Here is a 16,553-nt window from a genome sequence, read left to right as displayed (position 1 = left end):
GTCTTAGGCAAGGCCCTTGAAATAACTCAGTTCTGAGAACTTTATTCTTCTTAAGGGAAGCATAAATTCAAACCTAAAATTGTATAGTAGAGGTATTGTAAAGATATAAAACTTAAATAGCCAACAATTGAAGCAAAGATTTGACATATACTGATTTCAGGAAAGGAAAATAAGAAAAAGCTGGTTCAACAGCACTGGATTGAGATCAAGCAGTGTTGAGACTTGCAAATGCTGTGCATGAGAGCAATAATTAGGTTCATTGAATAAAATTAACAGAGAAAATATATAATTATTCCACAATATACTGAGTGAGTGAGTGAAAGTTTCCCAGTTGTGTCCGACTCTTTGTGACTCCATGGATTGTAGCCCACCAGGCTCCTCTGTCCATGGAATTCTCCAGGCAAGAAAACTGGAGTGAGTTGCCATGCCCTCCTCCAGGGGATTTTCCTGACCCAGGGATCAAACCTGTATCTCCTGCATTTCAGGCAGATTCTTTACCGTCTGAGCCACCAGGGAAGTCTTACCCCAAATTTGTCATCACCTAAACAGCTTGGCAGATAAAAGAAACTTCAGTATCATTTTAATAATACGTATTATAGGAAGACATTTGTGTGTTACCAAACATAGTACATGGAAGGAAATTTGAAGAACGACTATAAGAAATGTCTAAGTATTAGAACATCTTGTTATGAAATATGTGTTCTTCATTCATATATTTTTGTAACAAAGCCAAGATTTAATCTAACATAACTTCATGTAAATGACTTCCTGAAAAGAATATCTTGAGGGAAATCTTTAAGAAAAAATTTAAATCTTTTATTCAGTGTAGCCACATTAATCAATTCTTATCAAAAGACTTGGCTTCTTCAATCCCAAAGGAAACGATTTTTGAACGATTAAAAAAAACAGATGAATCTTAGGTTATCCTGATAGTTAATGCTTTGCTTAGAAAACTTGTGTGGGAGAGAAGGTGGTTCAGATCAAGTCATTTGGTTTTTGTGTATTTATTTTGATTGGAGCATATTTTGCTAATAAAGATCTTGGAAGGAGTTGCCTACTGTGTCTATGTAACCAAAACAATATGATGAAAAACAAGGTTTTTTTATTCCTTGTCCAGATGTTTTAAAAATATCCAGGTGTTTAACATCACACAGAGAAAATATAAAGATGATTAACCAAATGTTTTACTCTTTTACTTTGATGTTTACTACTATATTGTATATTTAGCCAAATTGGCAGTGCTTTTAGGAATTTGAATTTGACACGATAGATTTTTGTAGAGACACAAGACATATTTTCTGAGAATGAAAGGATATTTAGTTATGATATTTACTTGCTTTTGTTTGGTCATGATTCTATGGTTTTCTCTTTTGGTCATTTCAGAAAAATGATATGATATTATTTGACTGCTGTGGTATCTTACTGTATTTCTTTTAGGTCATCTTATCTTATGGCGTGGCCTCAGGTTTAATTTATGGAGCGCTTCGAATACTCCTTCAGAATAAAGCTGCTCTTCGGGCAGTTCCTCAAATTTTCCAAAGGTGGCATCTGAGATTTATCTAAACCAGGAGGTTTCTTGGCCCTCATTTTTTCTTTAGCCCCAGCAATGACAAAGAGCAATGGCTGCTTCAATTGGATGTAAGAAGAACACTTAGGGTTTGTCTCAGAAGAATCAAAGATTTCAGATCTTCTGAAAGATTGTTTGTACTCTTAGGGGGTCTTAAGAGGGGTCAAATGGCTTCTAAGAGTTCCTTAGCTAGATGGTTACGGGCTTGTATTAGGGAGGCGTATGTAGTTAAGGTAAAGAGGCTCCTAGGGTTTGTAAAGCTCATTACTCTAGGACTTTAGCTGTTTCTTGGGCAGAGAGGTCGAAGGCTTCCACATTGGAAATTTGCAAGGTGGCCACCTGGGCTTCTCTTCATACTTTTCATAGTATTATCTCTTGGATGTAGTCTCTTCTACAGATTCAGCTTTTGGTGGGAGGTTGCTTGTGAGCCAGAAAAGAACAGTGAAGAAAAGAAAGACTCGTAGTTCCCACTCAGAGCTGCCAACAAGGCAAGTTGCTTTGTAGTGCGCACAATGGGAGCCTATGAAGACCAATTTGGGTGTGAAAGTGGATGTCACAGAGAAGCACTGCCAACCTCTACTCTCCATGAAAGAAAGCAGCAGTGTGGATGCTAACCAGAAGTGTAAAATGAACCACAGCGAACTCCGTAGGGAGAGGCTGTTCTGCAGCTGGCATCCCTGTGACCCTCTGCACTCTACTGAGGGCCTTTATCTGGGCATGTTCTTAAAGAAACCACTGTTGATTGCATGCAAATAACTATGCTTTAAAACGATGAGCCAAAAAGGGGGTACCTTTTCTAGACAATGTTAATAAGTGTATAGCTTGTCCAATATTAATTTTAGATAGGTGAAATAATTTGTTAAATGTTCAAAGAGCTCATAACATTTGACAGTGTCAAATTTTGAAATTGACCATTTTGAATTCCAAACAAAAATAAAAATGCCACAATCTGTTAAAATCGTGAGATATCCTACTAGTCTAGATTCAGTGTTACTAATCCTGCCTTAAAATAATCCTTTTGGCTTCTCTGTATACGATTAAATTTTTAAAAATCTTTTTAATTGGGAGGGGAGAAGATTATGCTATATAGGTTATCATATTTGCTCAATAATTCTTTTTCTATCTTACTATAGAATTGCTCACCAGCAAAAGAAGTCTTGGGAAGCTTATCTTATTTTTTAATTCATTTTGAAAATAGGCAGATGGTTTTTATAAACATCAAAGCCCATTACTTTGAGTGAATAAACATAATGTATTTGGAAATGAAATGATAAATACAAGCTAATTAAACTTTTTCATGTTTTAAACTATAGCTATACAATGACAAATAGTTATTTCCAAGAGTAGATCTGCAAAACTTGTACTTTGAATTAATGTTATTTTTCCAGGGTAAATATCTTTTACATCAGTTGTTTTTATGATCTATCTGTAGAAAAGTAAAGTAGCATTAAGAATCCAAGTGTTACCTCTTCATGTCATTGACAACTTGATCTTTATCATTTTTTCTTTTTTAAAAAATATTTTTTGAATAATAGTCCAGGCATACAGTAAAAGTTTTAAGCAAGTTAAATAATATATGGTTAAAATGAAGACTTTTTCCAATTCACTTGCAAAATCACACAAATCTTGTCATACTCTACAGAGATCCTTTTTTATTAACAATTATGTAGAAACGCCTCATATTCAGAAAAACAGCTGAATGGTTTTCTATTGCTGTATGTACCACAATCACCTCCACCTTGTTTTTTTCCTCTTCATTTTGCTTCCACAAACAATGATGTGGCAAATTTCTTTGACCTATGTCTTGTGTGTCCTCATGTATATCTGGACAGTAATTTTCTAAAGTGGAATTGCCAAGTAAAAAGCACTGATCATAGATAGGATGAAAAGACAAGACATAAACTGAGAAAAATATTTGCAAAATACACATCTGATAAAGGTCATGTATCCAAAATATACAAAGAACTCTTAAAATTCAACAGGACAACAAAAAACTCAGTTTAAAAATGAGCAAAAGATCTGGGGAGCTCACCAAAGAAGATACACAGATGGCAAATAAGCATATGAAAAGATGCTCAGCATCATATGTCATCAGAGAAATGCAAATTGAAACAATGAGATACCATTATGCTCCTACTAGAGTGGACAAAACCCAGAACACTAACACCACCAAATTCTAGCAAGGATGTGAAGCAACAGGAACTCTCATTCATTGCTAATAGGAATGTAAAATAGTATATTCTGGATGGTATTGATGTATCTTATAAAGCTAAACATTGTCTTGAAAGTGAAGTCGCTCAGTCGTGTCCAGCTCTTTGTACACAATCTAATAATCACACCCCTAAGTATTTATGCAAATGAGTTGAAAACTTATGTCCACACAAAACCCAGCACATAAATGTTTATAACAGTTTTATTCTTAATTACCAAAAATTGGAAGCAGCTAAGTTGTCCTTCAGTATAATGGATAAACTATGGTATGTCAATACATTGGAATATTATTCAGTGATTTTTTTTTTAAAGAGGTATCAAGCCACACAGAAACATGGAGAACTTAAATGCAACCTAAATGTGTGTTGCTAAGTGAAAGGACGTAATTTGAAAAGCCTACATACTATACGATTCCAACTATAAGACAACCTGGTAAGCAAAAGTATAGAGACAGTAAAAGATCAGTGGTTGCTAGGGAGAATACAGAGAGGAGAGGAGAGGTATTGTAGGTGGAGCACAGGTGATTTTCAGAGCAGTGGAATTAATATGTGTGATACTAATGGTGGATGCATGACATTGTGCATTTGGCAAAACCATAGACCTGCACAACACAAAAAAATGATCCCTAATGTAAATTATGGGCAAACTTAAAAAATTATTTAGCTAATAATAATCTATCAGTATTGGTTCATCGAAAAAGCCAGAGAGTTCCAGAAAAACATCTATTTCTGCTTTATTGACTATGCTAAAGCCTTTGACTGTGTGGATCACAATAAACTGTGGAAAATTCTGAAAGAGATGGGAATACCAGACCACCTGACCTGCCTCTAGAGAAACCTATATGCACGTCAGGAAACAACAGTTAGAACTGGACATGGAACAACAGACTGGTTCCAAACAGGAAAAGGAGTATGGCAAGGCTGTATATTGTCACCCTGCTTATTTAACTTCTATGCAGAGTACATCGTGAGAAACGCTGGGCTGGAGGAAGCACAAGCTGGAATCAAGATTGCAGGGAGAAATATCAGTAACCTCAGATATGCAGATGACACCACCCTTATGGCAGAAAGTGAAGAGGAAGTAAAAAGCCTCTTGATGAAAGTGAAAGAGGAGAGTGAAAAAGTTGGCTTAAAGCTCAACATTCAGAAAACGAAGATCATGGCATCTGGTCCCATCACTTCATGGCAAATAGATGGGGAAATAGTGGCTGACTTTATTTTTCTGGGCTCCAAGATTTCTGCAGATGGTGACTGCAGCCATGAAATTAAAAGACGCTTACTCCTTGGGAGGAAAGTTATGACAAGCCGAGACAGCATATTAAAAAGCAGAGACATTACTTTGCCCACAAAGATCCATCTAGTCAAGGCTATGGTTTTTCCAGTGGTCATGTATGGATGTGAGAGTTGGACTATAATGAAAGCTGAGCACCAAAGAATTGATGCTTTTGAACTGTGGTGTTGGAGAAGACTCTTGAGAGTCCCTTGGACTGCAAGGAGATCCACCCAGTCCATCCTAACGGAGATCAGTCCTGGGTGTTCATTGGAAGGACTGATGTTGAAGCTGAAACTCCAATATTTTGGCCACTTGATGTGAAGAGTTGACTCATTTGAAAAGACCCTGATGCTGGGAAAGATTGAGCGTAGGAGGAGAAGGGGTCGACGGAGGGCGATATGGCTGGATGGCATCACCGACCTGATGGACATGGGTTTGGGTGGACTTCGGGAGTTGGTGGTGGACAGGGAGGCCTGGCATGCTGTGGTTCATAGGGTCATGAGGAGTCGGACACGACTGAGCGACTGAACTGAACTGAACTGATTGGTTAATCAGTTGTAACAAATATCCCACCCCAAATTAAGATGTTAATAGTAGGGGAAAATGAAGGCAGAGCTAGAGGAAGTATATGGGAACCTTGCACTTTCTGCTCAAATTTTCTAGAAAACTAAAACTGCTCAAAAAGCTAAAGTCTATTAATTTTTTTAAAAAAGTATGTGCATTGAGAGATAATTCTGAGCCAGTTTGTCATATCTATTTCAACTAACAGTATTTTTGTTACACAGAATTGTTTTACATCTTCTCTGTCCTTCTGAAAAACCTCTACCTTGTATCTTTTGGAAAAAAAATTCCATATTTTCTTTAATAACCTTATAGTTTCATTTTTCTTTTTTTAAAAATCTGCTTAATCTGGATTTTATTTCAGCATTGAAATTGACCCTTATTAATGACACTATCTTCTGCAAAAATGTAATAAAACGTAAGCCACAGAAAGCATTTTAGGTTAAATGGTATAACACTGATGTAAAACCTCATCTATGTTGTGATGTGTGTTGAGAAATGAAGCAGAATTCCTCAAGTGCAGTGCATGGCTCCTTAAGGACCATGAATGTGTTTTACAAGAGGGCTTGGGAATCTCCAATAGCATGTGTGAGTTTGTGTACACGCACACAGTCATATTGTGCATTTTGGATCAAGTGTTCTGTCACTTTAATAAAGTTCTCAGAAGTGTTCACAAATCCAAAATGATTTAGAAACACTAGACTTGAGAGAAACTTTTCCTCAGAATAAACTGACAAAATTTCTCAAAAGGATGTTATCAACTACCAGATGGAATATTTACCTCTTAAGAGAATGTTTCTGTGAATTGTATTACTTAGGAATCATTCATAATTAAGCTTATAGAACCATATTTAGAAAAACCAAACAAAAAACCCCACATATTTTCTTCATGACTGTGCTTTTCAGGAGGAGCCCTACTGATAAGAACCACTAATATTTGGAAATTTGTTTGCCCTGGACATAAGGAGAAAGTGCCTCTTAAGATGATTAAAATAAAAGAATAATTAATCATCGTGTACCATTCATCATCATATATCAAGTCTAAGTGAAACCAAAAGAAAATTGCTAAGTCATTTCATATCAAATTAAACTATAATTGCTAGAACCATAATAGAAAATGGAAATACTTCTTTTGGGCATATTTATTCATTACATTTTGGTATATTTTTTTTTCCCATGGAAAGAATTTTTTAATTCTAAAAAATGAAAGCTGAGGAAGTATTTCCATTTTTTTTAGTTTCCATTTTAGAAGCTAGAGATCATTTCTTATCCATCTCAGTGTTTGTGTTTTTCCAATAAATTATTGATAAATTCATTAAGAGTATAACTTTTCTTGATATTCTGGTGTTTATCCACATGTTTTTGTTCTCTTGCTTCCAAATAAGAAATATTAATGTGTTAAGGAAGACCACCAGCTTTTAAAGCAGTACTTTGGAATTTAACATTTTAAATGAACAAGGAAATTAATATTTAGTTTGTACTCAATTTATCCTACATTATTAACATGAAAATGAATTAATTATAAAAGGATATGATTTTTACAGATTATATATACCTGCATGTACATCAAATATGAATATAAATAGCATATAAATTCCATCAAGTTGTATGTATAGAAGAGGACTCTGTATTTTGATTCTGTCATTATCATAATGGAGATATCACACTACATGTTTTGGACTGTGTTCTTTGTATCTTGATGTGTGTGTGTGTGTGTGTATGTGTATGTACTGTGGATAGTGCTTTTCTACGTAATTAGTAACTTTAACCTACTGATCACAATGGTTTGTTTTTCTTAACGTACGTTTGTGTGTTTGTTTCCTTTTTATTGCACAGGAATTTTGGAGACATCCAATAGAGAAGTTGTAATAGAGAAGCCTAGAACAAATGAGACCAGTATTACTTCAGAGCAACTGCTACCAGTAACAGGGGTAAGTGAAGAAAAATTAGTGGTGGTTTCTTATGCATATGCAGTAACATTCTCGTTTTCCTGTGACTCCATTATGAATCAGAACATCTTGATTTTTACCCTTTGCCACTAATAAAAAATTGGCTTACAAATTTTGATGAAAATTGAATTTAGTGGGAACACTGCTCTGTTGCACGGTATGTTCCATGGAAGCAGTAGGGAACTGGTGGTGAAGAGATCTTTGTTCTCATCCCAGCTCAGGGACTACCCCTTGAGAATTTGGACTGTAGACAGTTGTTGAAAAGTGACAAAGTGGTAATTAAAAAGGGAAGGAACAAGGAGAGAATAGTTTGAACTGGCCTCTTATTTTAGTGTGCTCCGCGGGTCCCTGTTTTTCTCAGATCCATCACCACTCTTCCTCTATTCCGTTCTGTATTTTAGAGAAAAACATCCTCCGGGTGTCCTTGCTTTCTGGACCTGGGAAGGTTTGGCCAATGAAAAGCACTGAGGGGAGACTGGAAGGTAGATGTTGGAGAAAATCAGGGGATTTCTTCCGCTCGCTCTGTGTTGGGGAACATGTCCAAGAGTAGCTATGGCTCCTTCTCCTCCTCCATGCTTCTCCCCACATACAGTCCTCTCTCTGGTTTCTGGTCCACAGGGCAAGTCGGCCTCTTTCACTCCTTGTGACATTGTGGGATCTTTAGTGGCAGCATGTAGAATCTTCTAGTGGTGACATGCAAACTTTAAGTTGCATCATGTGGCATCTAGTTCCCTTACCAGGGATCGAACCTGGGCTCCTTGCATTGGGAGCATGGAGTCTTAGCCACTGGACCAGCAGGGAAGTCCCTATACATCGTGTTTTAATATAAAATCAGAGTAGATATTAAGAAATTAGCATTAGGTAGTAGAAGAAAGGGATTCAATGGGGAGCTCCTTGGCACACAGAACAGAAAACCATATTATTTCCTCTTCTTTCTTGGATCAACTAATAAATGTTCTGCATTCTAACTGGAATGTCTATGATTTCAAACATCAGATGGGAAGAGTAGGAGTAAGCCGATGATGTCTTATGTAAATAAATAGACTTCTAGGAGGAGATTTGAGTAGTAAATGTTTTCAGTTTTTTTTTTTTAAGAGCAGCTATTAATGTTCTTGCTTTTCCATATTTTGAACAGATACCTTCAAAGGTATTAAAATCACATATAAATGACTGTGGACGAAGGTAATCATTATGGCACACACACCACCCACAAAGTCACTGTGACCATGATAATTAATGGCAATTTTCCCCATAACATATTTCCTTGAGTGCATGAATAAATGATTTTAATGAATAGACATTACCTGGTGGGGGAACAAAAAAGCAGAGTTTTATTGTCGTGGTTAATTTTTATGAAGGTAGGTTCCTTTTCATATTTCTATCATAAACGTGTCTCAAGAAAATACCTATAGGCCTACGACTACACGCATGGCACTTGCAAAGTTTCACTTAGGAGAAAAGAAACTATATGAGCTGAGTAGATTAAATGGTTGATTCATTTTATGTAATAAAAAGATGAGAGGTATATCTTTAAGCAGGCCATATGACGCTAAAGGTCCAAATAAACTTTAGAAAGGATATGAGAATTACATCTTAATTATAGGCTTAATGAGGAGAGCCACTTTTTCTGATTAGGGAGTTAGGGAATCATAGAATTTTAGCTCTAGAAGATAAATCACCTTTATTTGTTCTGCATATACAAAAAGCATTAGATTAATGCTTAGTGAGAATTTTGTATACAAGAAAATTAAGCTAATGATCATAATCTCAGTAATTTTAGACTGAAAGAAACTATAGAAATCACTCAATTCAGCTCTTTTATTTTTCCAACAAAAAACTTGAAATCCAGAAAAATAAATAATTCAGTTAGAAATATCAAGCCTAGAGTCTTCTGAAGTTGGGGGTAGGTAAATTATTGCTATTAGCAAGATCACACTAAAGAAGGAAAAGTTTAGTACTAAGCATAGATTCAGCCTACTATCCATAATGTATTTACACTTTAGAGTATATTAGAGGGCTTGAGGGATATATCCATTTGTAAATATATTGCCACATGAGCCAAAGACCAAAAAAAACCCAAAAATAACACCGGCCTCCACGCTAGCCTTTCTGCTGTCCACATACAGAGCAATGCAAATTATTTTAATTCCTCATTTTCTGGAACAAAAGTAGTGATGCTTACCACTTTATGGGTGGAGAAACAAAATAAAACTCTACAGCAATAAAAATCTAGAAACATGCAGCGGTATATTTTCTCCAAGAAATTTATTTCTTATTGCTATTTTTTTGGCTTGTCTGGATTTCTGACAGTGAAAAAGAAATAAAAGATTGAATATTAAATGCTGTCTTATGTCGCAATACTTGTTAACAATAAACTATAAAAAAGACTATAAAAATCTAATTTAGACTTTATTAAATATATTGAATTTAAAGGTTGCTTTACGTGATAAATAGTAAGTAGAACTTTCAGCTCTCATAAAGATGGTTTTATTGAACTATATTTAAGAGATTAAATTTTGAAAAAAAAGTTTTTGATTAAATCCACTGATGAATTAAATTGAAATGTCAGTATATTACTGTGTATAAAGAATGCACATGTTTTGTATATTGCTTTATTCACTGGGTAATATTTTCAGGTTATAAGAATGGCTTTTACAGTTTATCAAAGAATACCTATATTCAACATGCTGAATGAAAGTAATGCTTTTATAACACTAGAAACACTTGTTGTTAAGATTAATATAACTGAATATAAATTTATATTTCAGGCTACTTTATTAGATTTTGGCTGGAGAAGTGCATTTAAAAAAGTATCTCTTCCCATGGCACATAGTATAACAACAGCCATTGAAGATTTTTCTGCAAAAATTCTCCAACAGGAACAGAATGAAAGGTTTTCAACTGTGAGCTATGCTTTGGACCTTGTAAATGTCCTGCCAGTTTGGCAAGATAGCTATGTGGTTCCTGAAGCAGACCAACCAAAGAAAATTGCAAAGGCAAGTGTTAAATGAAATCCTTTCAAATTAGATTGGCATATGAGATTTTTCTTCATAAACCATTGCAAAGGGAACCAACAGAAAATGATGGGATCTCTTGGGAAACCCTTGGCCCTTGACCCAGCACCATGTTTTCCTGGTATCCATGGACCACTGTGCTAACAAAAAAGGACTCAAACCTGCTGCCAACTTTTTGCTCCATGAATCTGAAGCAGCTAAAGAGAGGGCCTCTGTGACTTCCTGGGGACCTGGGGAACAGCCTGTTTGTGTGATACCTTTGAGTGACTGCCCCCCGCAGGAGAAATTTAGGAGGTTGAAGGAGTTGTTGTCTTTTGGTTTGGGCAACCTTTAAATCTTGATTCACATCTTAGTAAACATTCCATTTGCATCAGTCTTACATCTTTGTTTTGAGAGTCACAGAACATACTGAGAAAATAGGAAGTAGTTATGGAAATGGAGAAATAGAGTTACTCCATATTCAGTCTACAGTGGGGTCAGCAACCCATCATTGAAGTGTTTTTGAAAGAGAGTTTTCAAAAGTGACCTTAATCCTCCACTGCCACCTGAAGCTCCAGTACATTACCCAGAAACACTGTTGACCTCTCTGGAGAAGAGGCAAGTGAGCCTTTTCATGCATCCATCCATCACACCTCCTTTGCCGTTAAGAAGGAGTAAATTCATAATAACTAGTGAAATGCTAAGTGCATCACTCCTAAAAGTTGCTGACTCTATCAATAAGAAAATGCTACATGAGATTGTTTCTGATGCTCTTAGATTATTTAAGTTAAACTGATACAGCTTCATTTATATGTGGTGATTAATTTAAAAAAACACTTTTATGACAGTTTAGCAAAAAAAAAAAAAAAAAAACCCGGGAGTGAGTCAAAAATAATGTAATCATGGATACATACTTTCTGAATTCAATTAACTACAAATAAAAGTATTGTCATGGAAAGTTATTTCATGAGTTTTTCATAATGTCTCTCTGGCAAGCATAAGGTTTGAAGTTTATATATAGAGAAGTATCATTTTTGTATTTCTTTATTTGACATAAAACATTTAACTTTCTACTACTGAGACATCGATTATTATAAAGTTGTGTCATTATATTTATGTTTGATGCCAAACTCATTATTTTGGAATTTAGTCTCCCTGTACATAAATTACATGGCACTGTCAGAATACAAATAACTCAGTGCTACATTTATTTCTCCCTAGTTTTGTTCTGACATCATGGAAAAACTTGACATAATGCTTCCACTGGCTCTGGCATGCAGAGATGATTCTTTTCAGGAAATTAGAGCAAACTTTGTGGAGGCCTGTTGTAAAGTGGCAACAGCTGTCCTGGCCAGACTGCAGGAGGGAAGCAAGGAGTTTCCCTCCAAAGCACCCCTGAAAAACCTGCATGCCCTGCTCTCCACGGCTGTGTATGTCTTCCAGCGTTTTATGCAGTATGATCATGTGATGAAAGAAAATGCTAAGAAGTGAGTGTCATTTACACTAAGTTGATGGCCATGCTTACAGTATCATCTATCTTTGGGTATCACAGAAGTGGAATCTTGAAAATGGTATTTGAGAAGGAGAAAATAATAATAAACATGGGGAATTATTTTCATTTATCTTGCCTAGGAAATGTCAAAAAGGTAGAGCATGGGTTGTATTAAACCAGATACACAGATAGCAAGAAAGATAGGTATTCCCTCTGAAGGCCCACTGGGATGACCTTTGCATTTCCCAGACGCTCTAGTCTGGAGGAACTATTCTCAGCATGCTGTTCTGATGTGACCAAGCAAAGCCTTTCCATTCCACAAGGCCCGTTGTACAGATTACACTGGAAAGGAAAAATAAACTTCTCCCCTGTCACACAAAACAATATTTGTGGAAAATGCCCTTCTCTTTGGTTCCTAGACCAACTAGACATTAGGAGCTGGCCTAGAGAAGAGATGCATTTCTGACTATTCTTGTGACCAATGTAAACATATCTTAGAATGCCCGTTTCATAGACGCTATTCTTCATGTGTGAAAAGGAAGCATTGGCAGTCTCAATTCTCATGTATTTGTGGTCCAAAAAGACCAAATGTTTTCTGGCTAGAGAACAGAAATGACTAGATGTATAATCACGTCGTCTATCTGGCTTCTCTTGTACTCTCTAGAAGACGGCATGGCCCTTTGCAAAGGGAACGTGTAGGCTGGACACTCCAGTGTGAGCCCAAGAATCTAGTCTGTATTCCTTATTCAGCCTTTGCAGTCCCTTTTTAGTAACGAGAGGAAGCATAAGAGAGTGTACTAAAAATAGCTAGAGATAAAAGTAAATTTGGCTTGATGTAGGATATAACTATGATATTTCTTTAATTCCCTTAAGTAGTCAGATGTTGTGATTCATACTCGAATTTATAAACAAAATGTGCCAGCAATCCCTTTATTTCTGTAGAATATTGTAAAACAGTTTATGAGATAATTGACAGCTACAAAATTACAATTTTTAAAATAAAAAGACTGTTTGTGGGACGTGTGATAGCTTTATAAAAGTTGGTTCTGACAAATGCATGTTGTTCTCTGTAATAACGATAACCTAATGCCTAAATAATGCACTGATCTCTAATAATAGGCTTACAAAGAATACTTTGATTTTTGAATGATGTATTGACAATGCAGTTTGTCTCAAGTTGAAGCGCATATTTGCGGAACAGCAGATGTACGTTTTCAAAGGACTTGCAAAACAAAGACCAGCTTTTTTTCTTTTTTTTCTTTTTGGAAAGTGACTGTGGATGCAGACTTCAGCATTGGGAGGAAATGAATGATTGATATCTAATAATCAAAACCATTTGTAGTACTGGAGATTGTTACCTCCTACTGCACAGGCCTTAAATCTCTGTCTCTTTGATCATTCCCTCTGCACAGACCCATATTCCTGGTGCCTATCCAACGATACCAGGAATTCATCAACAGTCTGCAGTTTCAGGTTACGGACTACTGCGTCAGAGTTTGTGCTACAAGCATTTTACAGGACGCTGAGAGCCACCATTGGGATGACTACAAAGCTTTTTATGAGGTGTGAAGTTACGTTTACTATCCCTCCTTTTTACACAAATATGTTTTACTGCCTACCTGCTTTCTGGCTAATTAGAAACATGAGCTTGGCATTACTAACACACGAAGGCTGTGAGGATAATATTTTTTAAATATTGAATTTATACTTGGAAAAACACTGTTCTTAAAAACCTGAAATAATTAGAACGCTCCTTCTGCTTAAAAGTAAAAATAACTTAATTTGAGCTGCAGTGTTTCTGTGCTATATAATAGTTGGAATGTAATGGGATACGAGTAAAATTCAAGGAGAAAACAATGCCACAATATAATACTACAACCTTGTATTGTTTTCAAAGGGACCAGTAAGAGGTATCCTTGCACTTTTTTCTTGTTATATATTTGCATCTGTGTTTGATAAAGATTTTTTGTTAAACAGCTTTATTCTTTTTATACTTGTTTTCCCTTCTTATTGTGTGTTCTTATGAGTGTGCTTTAAGACCAATCTGATCATTTATAGCTTACCTATTTTCATTTAACCCATGTTTTGAAATCCCAAATTTCTACTGAATTAAAGCCTAATGATTCCTAGTGCCACCAAAACCTGGATCAATTAAAATTATTCATCATCAGGCTTCATTAGTTCCCCTTCCTCTGAATCCCATTGATTACACATAAACCACAGTATTTGAAATCCCTTGAAGCGGATTTCAGAGCAGGGTGAAACATTTATAATATCTTAATCAAGATAATCAACATTTTCAAAATGTCATCAGTCAAGCCCACCTTCCGTAGTTTTTCCAACGAATGCCTTCCTCCAGATTGAAGCTTGTGATTTTGTTTCTTGATTGTCCTGCTAACTGTAGAGTATTGAGAAAAACAGAGTGGAGTTTTATTCAGTGAACTCACTCCTGTCGCCTTGCTGACACCATGGCTCCATTTATGCCTGCGTTATTATCATAATAAATGTTGTCACAACAGAGACGAGCAGCTTAGAAGCTTTTTAAAAGGGCTTTCCATGTTTTCTAAGACCATTTCATCTCTCCTTTAGAGGCCCTTCCCAGATACCTTTTCTCTCTGCAAAAGCATCTGTATAGGGTGTTCCAAACCTGACGCGCTTCAAACAGCAGCGAGCAGAATGAAAACGAGAAAGTGGTATGGTGCAGCTGGTAGCCTGAGATAAGAATAAAAGTATTGGTCTCCCCTCTCCTGGCCGCGTCCCAGCTCCCTTATTTGCCTTGAGGTAAACAGAGAGGTTGAAAATGAATCCATCTCATGTTTCAAACTATTTCAACCTGTCAGTGCGCTGATGAGCAATTTTATATGATGTTTCCATTGAAGAACAGGTATCCCCTCACTATCCGTCCAACACAGGGATATTATGTTTCCTTTCATGCAAATTGGGAGCTGGAAGAGTCCTATGGTATAAATAATAAGTAGATGCATTGAGAACCTGTTATTGAAGTTACCAAGTATTTAAAAGAAGAAAAAAAAAACACAACAAATTACCACATAACATTCAGCTCTTAGATCTTATGACAAGGCTTTAGCTTCCAAGACAGAAATAACGAGATAGCTAGCCTGTGATTACATGGTACTGTAGCTTCCATATACTTACATGGTCAGTAGTTACAATTTAATTGCAGAGTTAGCGGTGGTTATTTATGCTCAGAAAAAAAATAAATAAAATAAAGTGATACGCTTTTCTGTTTACCAGAAATAAGAACCTTCTAAAACTAACACAGATTTTAGGCAATTTTGATAACTGGAGTACCCGACACGATTTTATCCTGTTTACTACACCCCTGTCTCTGTCTCGCCCCATTATTCCAGCTGATTTGTGAAACAGGACTGGTAGGAATGTTTGAAGGGGTGAGGCGATGAAATCTGCCCGACTGGAGGTGGAGGGTGAGATAGAGATCTCAGGGGATTCTATCACCATGTGCAGAGTGTAGTAAAGAAATAGAGAATTTATAAGATATGGAGCAATATTTGCTCATGTATTGTGATAACAAGTGAGCCCTAGATAGATCATTTCCATTTTCTGAACTGTCAGGTTGAGAGAGCCAAAGAGTTCAGTATCTCTCTGATGAGGTGCTGGTCAGATGGCACAGTGGGTGTTCAAATTACATGTTTAAAATCAAGCTTTTAGTATACTTGACATCTGTTCAATTTTAGCAACTTGTGTTTTCTAATAGTCAGAGAATAAAGAATTGTCTGTTCAAAGATAATATTGAGTGGCTTATATAATAAAGCCCAGCTGCTTGTTTCCTGATATATAATCTAAATAAAAGTTCACATCTGTTTGTATTATAGCGGGTCTACAAAAATAACAGATGTTTACTAGCAGAATACTTTTGAAATGACAACAAATAGGGAAACAGGTCAGAAAAATAAATGAATCACATTTAATTTAATGAAAGCCCTTGCATACATAGAAACTATACACATTTTGAAGAAAATTGTGAGATAGATGACCAGTTTGGAATATTTTTAAGTGAACATGAAGTTTATATTTTTAAAAGTCTTAAAAATAAGTATCTTTCACTTTTAGGGGAAGAAATAGGTATGCCTAAAGTTATTTTTATTTTCTCATTTATTGCTCAAAGGTGGCTATTAAGGAGAAATAATATGAGAAATCATGTTGGCCATGTTATCATGGGCACCCACTCACCGACATGGAGAAAGTATAAATCATTCAGACTAGCCATGATATCAGCTGGGTTGGTTTTGCTTTACTTAACATACAACACAGAAAGTAATAAAGAAAATAAAGTATTAAAATTCCTTTCTTAGCTGAGGAAATTTTGTAAAGTATTCTTTATCACAGAACACACAACAAAGACAATATAAGAAACCATGATTGGCAACTTCTGCATTGATTTTTTTAAAACAGTTTTGATGTACATCTAGTCAGAAAATCAGAAGTGGTCGAAGTCCCCACCAGTTTGAACTTGACTCTTCAACACT

At 35.9% G+C, this 16,553-nt stretch overlaps 1 protein-coding gene across 15 annotated transcripts in view; it reads left to right on the top strand.

The window, feature by feature from the left end:
- Nucleotides 1-16,553, top strand: part of KIAA0825 (KIAA0825 ortholog) — a 428,558-nt gene that overhangs the window by 128,853 nt on the left and 283,152 nt on the right. For all 15 annotated transcript variants that reach the window (XM_086413109.1, XM_086413116.1, XM_086413110.1 and 12 more), the window contains 4 exons: nucleotides 7,448-7,542; nucleotides 10,329-10,556; nucleotides 11,775-12,040; nucleotides 13,458-13,608. In XM_086413109.1, coding sequence (XP_086269235.1) covers nucleotides 7,448-7,542; nucleotides 10,329-10,556; nucleotides 11,775-12,040; nucleotides 13,458-13,608 — 740 coding nt within the window. The remainder of the gene's footprint in view (nucleotides 1-7,447; nucleotides 7,543-10,328; nucleotides 10,557-11,774; nucleotides 12,041-13,457; nucleotides 13,609-16,553) is intronic.

The sequence above is a fragment of the Bos grunniens genome, chromosome 7 (assembly GCF_055505025.1).
Source record: "Bos grunniens cultivar Pamir isolate PY7600 chromosome 7, Bosgru_T2T1.0, whole genome shotgun sequence".
NCBI lineage: Eukaryota > Metazoa > Chordata > Mammalia > Artiodactyla > Bovidae > Bos > Bos grunniens.
Note: the sequence above shows the minus strand (reverse complement) of the source record. Positions and strands in the feature narration are given on the sequence as shown.